At 43.1% G+C, this 10,808-nt stretch overlaps 1 protein-coding gene across 1 annotated transcript; it reads right to left on the reverse strand.

Annotated features, from left to right (window-relative positions):
- Positions 1-4,890: 4,890 nt before the first annotated feature.
- On the reverse strand, positions 4,891-8,906 carry b3gnt5b (UDP-GlcNAc:betaGal beta-1,3-N-acetylglucosaminyltransferase 5b). Its single transcript, XM_085804414.1, has 2 exons — positions 8,623-8,906; positions 4,891-6,379 (listed from the first exon to the last, which is right to left on the reverse strand). Exon 2 carries the CDS (start codon positions 6,067-6,069, stop codon positions 4,906-4,908), a length of 1,164 nt encoding a protein of 387 aa, XP_085660540.1. The 5' UTR covers positions 6,070-6,379; positions 8,623-8,906; the 3' UTR covers positions 4,891-4,905.
- Between the last annotated feature and the right edge of the window lie 1,902 nt (positions 8,907-10,808).

Below are 10,808 nucleotides of genomic sequence, written 5' to 3' on the forward strand. Positions count from 1 at the left end.
GGAACCTATCTATTTTCATCTGAACCTTCGTGTTTTGCCAGATAAATTATACAAGCTTCTTATCTGAATTAGGAAATATGATACAAATTATTCCACGTCTGTTAAATGCCATTGACTACACTACATCAGGGAACTGATGTGTGTTTGCTGCTTGGCAACAGACTTTATGCACACAGTTAACAGCTTTCTGGCAACAAAGTATGACAAAGGTCTTTATTGCACTGAATAGCTTGGATGTCTGTGTAGTAATAAACAACAAACCTATATCAAATCAACCATTTGTAATAACTGAAGAAATTGTCTGCAAGAGACAAATTTCAGTGAGGTTATGCCCTAAAGTCATTTGCATTCAGGCAAAATTTCAGTCGTCGTCTGACTAGATCTCTATGCTGCTTTTGACACGGTTCATACATCTGGACAACCAGTTGGTTTAGATCCTATCTTCTGAACAGGAACTACTTTACACAGTCATCTGGTTTTTTTGTATAACTCTCAAACAGAAGTCCAAACAGACTGGCAAACAAATGGCCTGCTGGAGAGAATATGGAGACGTCTTTGCTGATCAGGCCCATGTCTTTTGGTCTTGCCCCTACATCCAGGTTTTCTGGAGGGAAGTGGCAAAAATAATTTCAAAGGTTCTGTGTTTCAGTATCAATGTATCATTCACAACTCTCTATCTTGGAAATATGCTGGATGGATTGAGTAAAACTGATATTTATCTTCTTAGGGTCTTGCTAGGTGCAAGTAAAAAGAAAATGTCCCTGCTACAGATACTTTTCTTAATATTGTAAAACAATTGCATGTCCTAGAGCAAATGACTTACTCAATCCGACTCCAAAAAGATCTGGGTGGAAAACGATGGCAAAAATGGCATGCCTATTTGGCCAATGAATGAGACTGTTTATGATGTGTCGTGTATGGTATTTTTTCTTTTGAATATAGTACAGATCACCCCTGGGCCTTGAATTTGTGTAATTGTTCAGTGTTTTGTATTTATGTTCTGCCTTTTCAGTCTCTGTATTAAAATATGAAAATTATATGTAAATAAAGAGGAAAAAAAAAAATAGGAGCTATTTTGTTTTGTTTGGGAACTACACAAACAAGTTAGCGTGGCGTGTGGTGTACCTCAAGGTTCAATTCCGGGACATCTCATAATGTGCTTACCACAACTATACTCTTACATACATTATTATACAAAGCTTCATCAACATGCGACTAAATGTGACTGTCTGTATCTGCACATTGATCTAATTAGTGCATGGATATTTGACTGTCTCCTTGAAAGTGAACACAAGAGTGAGTTGTCAGTCATCGGTGTGAGAGAAGGAAGTCAGCAACTTTCAGCAGCTTATTTCATTTCCTGTTTTCGATGCCTAAAATTTATGTGAGAAATGTCAGGGTAAGATTTCATCTAGAGAATTCCAGTAGGTTAGATTATTTTTGTATTCTTTTCTCAGGCGCTCCGAAAAAAGCCTTTGCTGCTGCAGCTGAACATATTGCAGTTTGGCAGTTCTCAGCATCGTCTCTATGCTGTTCAGCAGTGTCTCAAATAATACTAAGACTAAAATATAACTTGTCTTCAAATCACCTAATGGTTTAATGGCTGAGTACGTCTCTGACTTAGACCACGGACCCTCTAGACGTCTTCACTCATCAGTGCAGTGCTGCTTCGTGTTCCTATAGGATTTAAACACACAAGGTAAAGCTTCTTTAACTTATTATAATAAACAGAGAGAGAGAGATACATTTCCAGAGGAACTTACTTTTAAAAGCCTGCTTAAGACCTCATTGTTGTTGTTTATAATTCATATGAATTTACACTTATTCAGTTTTTCCCCTATGCTCTGTTCTTTTACATATGAAGCAGTTACCTCTGTGTATGTAGCCTAATATAAACCTGCCTTGCCATATTCTGCCATACCAGACAAATTTTCACATTAGTAAATACCATGTAATGTCTGTCATATCTGACCTTTAGTTCCCTTTCATCAGGTTCTGAGGCCAGGAGCCAAACCTAATTCAAGGCTATGTGTTTAAGATACAGTTATATCTTGTCCATGGGGCTTAGCTGGCACACTGACCAGGAAAGTCTGCAGCTATATTTAGGAAACCAACTTTCATTTTGCCAAACTTCCTCTTGGGAAGTGAATTGAAGATGAGGTTCATCGATGAGTTTCTGATGATACTGAATACATGAATACGCATAGGCTGATTCACAGTCATGATGCACTTTAGTAAATCTAAAAATAACAAACTGCACGAAAAATTGGGCTAATCATTCCACATACTGTCCATGATGGTTTCCTCATTTAAATGGATATGACTGCATATTTATTATCTTAAAATCAACCCACGGGCAGTTTCACAGTCCTTACCCCCCCACACCAGGTTTTTCAGTTTTAGTTAACAGATGTTGGCATCTGGTTGTGTTTTAGGCCCGTTTAAATCCTTTGTGTGAATTATTCTCCTTTATGCGTTGCCGTGGAAACAGGGCAGCTGTTTGGAGAACAGCTAATCCAGGCAACATCGCATTTCAGGGTGAGGTGCCATAAATAAACATATAGGACAATTCACAGTGAGTCGAGATGAAGTGAGTTGAGAGAACAACATTTTGATTACTTTAAACGGGCAAACACTGACACGTTCACTCATGCACCAGTATCCATTGTTTAATATTTAAAGACGGGTATTCAGCGAGATGAGATTTGGTAAAACATTTAGGATTCTCAATAAGGAAACCTGGTGGCTGCACCTGCAGAGGATATACAGCATGCTGCAGGGTCAGCCCACCACAAAGAAACACAAGAAGTCATTCAAAAAATGTTTTACTGAGATTAATACAGCAGATAAATAACTACATCATCACACACTTTAAGTGATGTGTGTGGAAATCTAAATTCTGCTTAGTGTATTAAAAAATCTTACTGTAGCTCTGAAATGATAAGCTCTGTAGCTCTGCAATGACAAGCTAGGTATTTCCCCTGGCTCTGTTTTAATCAGTCACACAACTGAAAAATCAGCTCCAGTTCTGTTTTTCTGTGGAGGTTTACAGTACTGATCTCACTGTCTGTTGAACACTGACCCAGGTTCAGCCTCAGCTATCACAGTTCGCAGTGTGTCAGACGCCTCTGCGGAACAGACACCGATGAATTTCTGGCTGATGCCAGGGTTATTTTTGTCTCCAAATATCACATGTCAGATGGAGAGTACGTCAAACTAAACCATAGTGAGCTCTATGCACGCTCAGCCGCAAGTCCATTCTTTCACATGTAAACAGGTGTTTGGGTCGTAGACTGTGGAGCACATTCAGGCAACATGTTTGCACTTCCACTCTAATGAGCCCCGTGTAGCAGCTACACTCACTCTACTGCTTAGCAAGCTGTTGCTATGGGGAGGAGGGGGATCCGTAGTTGTGTGTGTGTGTTACGACTATGCACTCCTGCACTGTGTGTATGTTTCAGTGGTTTACATTTGAAAGTGTGGTAAAGTCTCCCGCCAAAACTAGGTGTGAGTCTGTTACTCTACAGTTTCAGTGAGCACTCCACTTTAAGGTTTTTTACTTTGAAAAAAATCATAGCGGTCATGTAACGCTCTATTTAACTTCAAGAAACATTTTTAATTGCAACTTTTACACAAAAATAGATTGATCATCACCTTTTAGAAACTGAATGACATTTTTTTCCGATACTGCGACAGACTGGGACTGATCATCAGCAAGAAAGTGAATATGAGTTTTCATTATTGTTTAAACTATTTCTTCAACTCTTCAAAACTACCTGTGAGTTCTTCTCCTTTGCCACGTGGGAACAAACTCGTTCAAACTCTTCGCAGTAAGAGCAGAATAATAATCTTTTCTTTTCCACTCTACTGAGCATCACATTTTTATCTATAACGACATGTGCTCTTAGCACAAATCGACATAACTGTGGGAGAGCTTTTTTGTATTTCACAACATTTCATGCCCCGCATTTTTCCAATATTTTTGAGAATTTAATTCCACAACAAACTGCTTCATACATCTGGGCCATAATAGGTGATGTCGAGACAATTAAAAAATATACTAGAGTCAAGCTATCAGTGAAATCTTCAACTTTTCCAGCATTTGCAAATACTATAGATGTTTCCTGAGCTTGTGTTCCCTGGCCAACAAACTGACTGCCAGTCATAATGAAGTACTTTGACAATATTTTGAAAACTAACAACAGTGTAGTAGATTTTATTTTATTTAAAAAAAACTTTCCTCTCAAATGTAATAAAAGAAAAAAAAAAAGAAACCTCTTGCCCACACCTTGATGCCCACCGTTACTGCACAGGAGATGTTACACGTCTACTCTACTTCACTGTGAGGAATCTTGCACTTCATGACACAGAGACATTTTTAGACTGACCACGTAATGGCCTGTTTTTTTCTCCTCTTTTTTCTTTTGCATTGACTCACATGACATCTGACCATTCACACTACTTCTTCTATAAGTCATCATTTTAGAAACTCAGACTTCCTTGCGTGGCCGTCAGTGGTTTACAAAAGCTTTTAAAAAGGCGTAATTAATCCACTCTTGTGGAAAATCGGTAAGAAATAGGCAAATGTGAGGCCTTGTGTTAAGGGAGGTCTGAGAACAGGTTTGGGTGCGTCACACTCTGCTCAGTTCAGTTCAAAGTTTTACACCAAAAAGACTAGAGGTCATCAATGTCTTGGTGACCTCACAACAACAGTAGCCTAACAGGGATAATTTGTGTGATCTTTTTGCCTCTTGCAACAGACCACATCCTCCGGTCTTGTGACAGACATGGGTGTCCAACTAAAAGGACTGAGGTAATATTCGCAGCAATGATCCTCTTTTCATCATGATCACAGTATGACATACTCTTTGTCTCGCTGTCACACACTGACACACCTCGATAATACTACAAAAAGGCTGCTTTGCAGGGGTACGTGTTGAAATAGTAAGGTTTACAAAGGAGAGCCACTTTCACGACGGTGCAGTACACCCTGCCCATGAATCCAGAGGTCCACTGTTTCACCTGCGGGTCCGTCGCTGCCTTCCACAGGTCATAGATATCCTCAACATGACCGTGTGAGGTCATCATCTGGTCATAGATGCACATGTGGTAGGGCGCTTTGCCCTCCCCTGCGAAATAGACATGCTCATGCGGGGTCACACCAATGGCATTGGCACAGATGCCCATGAACACGTCGTCTATGTAAATAGAGGCGTTCAAAGTCAGCGTGGCCTGGTAGACTTTGTCCGCTACGTCACTAGAGATGACGTACCCGGCCCCCGCCGTGTAGTCGGGGTACGACATCCACTGGTACATCTCAAAGGGCACGTAGTACTTGCTGTCCTTGCTGCGGATGGGCGGGGCCCCTCTGTGCACCCGGCCCACCCAGAAGTGCGTGGCGCCCCTGCTGCTCACGTCCTCCAGGTAGCCCACCAGGTTGGGCATGTGGACGAAGATGTCGTCGTCAGCGGTCATGAGGAAGCGGGCGTGAGCGCAGCGGCTGTGCATCCAGTGGAACTGCAGGATCAGCTTCAGGGTCAGGTTGTGAAAGGAGTCCAGGAAGTCCTGCTGGATCAAATCACCATAGAGACGGTCCTCCTCGACGAGCTGCTGCTGGAAGCCGTCCCCGCTCCTCTTGCTCCACGAGGGCTCGTCCTTCCTGGGACGAGGCGCTCCCAAGGCGAACACCACTTTGACCGTCACTCCCAGGGCGTTCTGGATGTAAGTCTCGTTACCCCAGGTTGATCTGATGGCATTTCGCCTCTCAATGTTCTCTGGGGACGTCTTGACGAACAGGAGGAGGAGGACGTCCTTATTGGCACATTTATCCGGATGGTCCAACAGGTAGCGGAAGTTGCTGAAGCTCCTTGCCTGCTCGCGCGGGATGGTGAGGCTCTTGTTGATGTAGATGAAGCGGTTGACCAGGTAGCGGTAGGAGTAGGACTTGACGTGGCTGACGACGCTGTTGTCCAGCTGTTCCCAGCAGACCATCACCACCGACAGCACCAGGCAGGTGGTCATCAGCTGCACGCACTGGCATCGTCGCACTCGGCGGAATTTCAAAAACATCCTGGAATCTGGTCACCCCGTGGCAGTGGTCCCTCTCTGGTGGGCGACGGGGGCGAAGCAGCCGGTTGAGTCGGCGCGTGCGGAGAAGACGAGGAGACTGAGGTTGTGGAGGTTGAGAGTGTTGTTCCAGTGCCTCAGAGCAGCACGTGGTGGGTCTTCCATCCTAGGTGATCCACATTCAGCAAGAGGCACGGGCGGCGACGGGAGTCACCGGGTCTGCTGGGAAACATCCTCCATCGCAGCATCATCGCTCACATGCTCACCGTCAGCCAGCACATGGAGGTTCATTGTTCACCCATGACACTGTCGACTGAGAAGACAGAACACAGGTACCAAAGTGAGAATCTGTAGTGAAACTAATGCTTCAACAACAGGAAGCGCAAACATACCACAAACTCTCAATGCGCGTTGGCAACTTCTTCATTTGTGAGGCGAGGAGTGACCGCTCTTCTCTAAGGTGATTCTGTGTTACAGTTTTAAAAGCGTGTGTTTCTGTGTTCTATGTGGTCTCATGCGCAGTCTGTTCACTCAGTTGTAATTTAGAGCTGCACTAATGCTGAGACGCATTAGTGAAAGAGCAAGCACGCACTCAGACAAGCTGCAGCACAACCAAAACAACCGTTGACAAAAATCCATTCTTGTGGCTAGATGTTATCTTTGCATGTTGCAGCAGCAAAACATGCATTCACTGTTTCAGAGCACGAGCCGTCACGTTCGCTGAAAAGTCAAAAGTGAGTGGGTGGGGTGGTGGGGCTGGAGGGGAGGGAAGGGAGGGAGAGGGAGAGAGGGTGAGGGGCACTGAATGCAAAAGCCTACACAGCAAATGTTGCAATACAAGCTCGTCCATAATGGAGGGGTTTAAGGTGCAGACCCACTGAAATCGCTGAGAGTCATGGAAAGCGTTCGGACACAATGGACAGCGTCAGAATAGCTCTGCGGCACAAAGCGTTACAAGAATAGCCCGCTTCCGCCCGGGCCTGGGCTGAAACCAGGGGGGGATCATGATGGGCCCGGGGCCTGGGACTCCCACCGCACCCCGAGAGCTTTTTAAACATCATTGGACGGCCTATGCCTAATGGGGTCACTGGCTCATAAATGGCTTTTCTTTTATCTCTTCCTGATAATGAGAAACTCGGCCTCACCTCTGGTTCACGCCGGCCTCCTGCTCTCACGCAGAAAACTCAGAGCTACACCTGATTCTTAGATATCTAGAGCACGTCCCACTTCACATCCTGCTTGTCATTCAAGATAAGTCAGTTAAATATTTTTATGCGTGTCAGCAGTTTGACAAAGGTTGAGACTTTTTTTCCAGGGTGGTACAGAGATAAAGGCTCATACCTGGAAGATTAACACACCTAATGATGATGCAAGTATTAGGCAGGGGGGCAAGCATGTAACAGGACAAGATAACTTATCTCATCCTTAAAGGGTCAGTTCACCCAAATAAAACAAAAAAAGAAAGAAACACTCACTATTTGATATATTTTTTTAAATCATAATAAATCATGCAGATAATTTGGATGGTCTACATCCATGTTCTGCTTCGTGTTGTATCCAGAGCTCACTGTTCATCTGGATGTAAATAAATATAGTCTCCAGCAAACATTGTAAATGGTTTTCCCAATGAAAACTGTCAACAGTCAGTAACAAAGACATGAACTCCTCAATAACATTAGTTCAGCTGTTTGTTTATGTCTTTAATGTTGTTTGTTTTTTAACAACAAGTTCCACTCACCTATGTTTCGTTGGACTGGAGGCAGAAATAAAACCAACACTATCTGTTTGTGTTTTAGAAATGTGACTGGGCTGTCACATCCGGCCTCATAACACCAACACACAGGCACGCAATCCCTTATAATATATATCTATATATATGGACATGTAAGTGGACACGCCTAAACACACTAAATCTATTGTGGTGGTGAAAAAAACACACACAGAGGATCACACTGGTAACAGATCATCTTGGTTGCTCAGGAGGGAAAAAAACAATACATACAATAACCTTTGTTTGGCAGGAGATAACGTCCATAGAGACACTGGCTTACGTTACAGATCCATGGTGTCATCTGCCAACAATGTGGCTGTGACTTTACCTAGAACAAGTTGTCCATGAGAGTGAACAAACCTGCTACTCTGTCTCTCTCTAATATAGTTTTGCAATTTCTTTTTCTCGGTGACTCTCTAGCATTTGTGTGGTCTTGTAATGGCCGCAGTGCAGACTGGTTACTTTTTGCTGGTTGTGTGTTTGTGCTATTTACTGAAGGAGTTGTCACGTAAACAGGTTGTGCGAACTACTTTTCTGTCCCAATTCAGCCAGAGCCGACACCGGAGTATAAATACAAGTGTTGAGCCTCTCTGCATCTAAAACAAGCGCCCCGTGAAAGTTAACCACGCCACTGACATATTTCCAAAGTCACCATTTTTATAAATAGATTAAAAATACACACAGAGAGACACACACATACACACACACACACACACAGTTGGGTGTCGGGAGGGGGGGAAGAGGGGGGGAGCACGCCGCAAGTCCGCCGATCACTGATCACTCACCGGTAAAATGAAGGATCACAGAGTGGATCCAGCGGTGTCCGCCGGTCCTCGTGAAGTTGAAGTGAACTCTTCCTCCAGATGACGGGAGGTGAAACTTTTGTCAAACGCAGCGATCGATCCTCACTTCAACAAAGTCTCATCCCCCCGTGGTGGAGGAGCGTGTCTCTGCCTGAGTGAGGCTACCTGTGAACGTGTGGGAGAGAGAGTTTGTGTGTGTGTGTGTGTGTGTGTGTGTGTGTGTAGTGAGTGGCTGTCTCTCTGGTCCTCCCTCCGCCGTCGGTGTGTGTGTCTGTGTGTGCGTGCGTGCGTGCGTGTGTGTATATATTCTAAATTGCTCATTAATGAGTCAGTTGCCTTGGCTCCTCACCCCTCCCCCTTCTCCTCCTCCTCCTCCTCCTCCTCCTCCCCCTCCTCCTCTGTAGGAGTGGTCTCCACCTCGCATCGTGGAGGTGCACTGACTAACATCACGCGCTAATTCGGTTCTCATTGACTTAGTTAATTCAGTTTTGATTGTGGAGCAGATCTAATGAACTGAATGATCAGATCACTCCCCTCACTGGATTATCAACATGAATCCTATACGGTCAGTGGGATGGACAATTTGTATGGGTCATCTACAGAATATTGAAATGTTTACCTTTATATTGGAAGTTTTTACCTTTATATTGGGTTTCATATATAATTTGTATGCTTGTAATGGAAACTAACATTAGGCTACATTATTACATTTGCCAATCATTAGAAAAAAAAAACAAAAAACTAGAAATCTAAAAACATCGTGCTTCAACCCTCCAAAAGTAAATGGGTGCTGAATCCTCAAAACAAAAGTCCCCATATATAATCTCTTCAGAGGTTTTCCTTGTTTTGTAGTTGGAGGAAAACAAACAGTGGAAATGTACTCTGTCTTAGATGCCTGTGATTGAGTGTTATACTTTTTTTTTCATAATAATTTAAACAATGACAAGCTTTATAGGAGCCGAGGTCAGTCCCTAACTGGCCCACTGGGAATCCCAAAGGGGTTGCCCATCAGTGATGTCTCTGTACTGAGTGAAACAAATTGGTTCACAACCTGCAGCTTATGGTTTATGTTTATGTTTATGTTTATTTGCACGATTATAAAAGCAACAATAAAAGCAAACAATTAAATTGAAAAAAAAAAAAAGACATGTGCGGGTGAGGTAGAAACCCAATATGTCACAGAGACTCAGGAATAATGTTCATATAACATGATGAACTCACCAACAACAATAGTTCAGCCAGAGTATTCGCATTAAAAATCTTTTTTTGCAGACTGCAAATCATGTTTATGTTTTGAATTTAGGTGTTGGCATGTTGCGCCACCTAGCCCTCTCTCCCAGTCACGGCGGCGTCAGTGGCATTTCAGCCTCAGTCTGCTTCCACTGAGCTGCCGCTACGGCTGGGAGAAAAAACGAGATCGCTGTGTTTTGAATTTGACTGCAGTAACCGTTTTTGGCCACATTCTTACATATGGCACCTTTAAACCTCACCTATAAAAGCAATTGCACAAATAACAAAGCAAAAGGTGGTATGGTATGGTTCTCCAAAGGCCAAATGTTTCTCTACTTTTTAATTGTGTTAATTTATGTAGAAAATGGTGCATGTGATGCAAAGTTATGCCTTCAGTTATGCCCTGGCCGTTGACTCTGGGTGACCAGAGTTAATTTTGTGTGCAAGATAAGACATTTGAATATCTCTGACATGTTTTTGTTGCACGGAAGCAAATACACACAAAGCTTCCTTTGTTAAACTTTAACAACTTTGAATGTAGTGGTTATGTTGGAGCACCCTTTCTATCTGTCAGGTAACACCACATCCTTTATTTCAGTAAATACAGAGGGGTGATAAAAGAAAAAAAGTCAGGTGTTAAGATGTGCCAGTTTTGGAGGAGTGAATGTGATTCTTCCAAAAGATCATCGGCCATTTTTAGTGTTTTACAAGTGACACATTCTCCCATGTGATTCACATCATTTTCTTGCTCATCAAACCACTCACTGACATTTCATGGCCTGAGAATGTGAGACCTGTCATTATGTACATGTCATTTCAGTTCTTTTTCCATTTCGTCACCCGATGAATAACCAGTCTAAAGAGAGTTCACTGTATGTTTATTTTGTTCACAGTAGGAGGATTTATCGGTGCTCTAATTTCCTTTTAATTTCTGAGCA

Source organism: Trachurus japonicus, chromosome 17 (genome assembly GCF_045865225.1).
Source record: "Trachurus japonicus isolate A0001 chromosome 17, Traja_1.0".
NCBI lineage: Eukaryota > Metazoa > Chordata > Actinopteri > Carangiformes > Carangidae > Trachurus > Trachurus japonicus.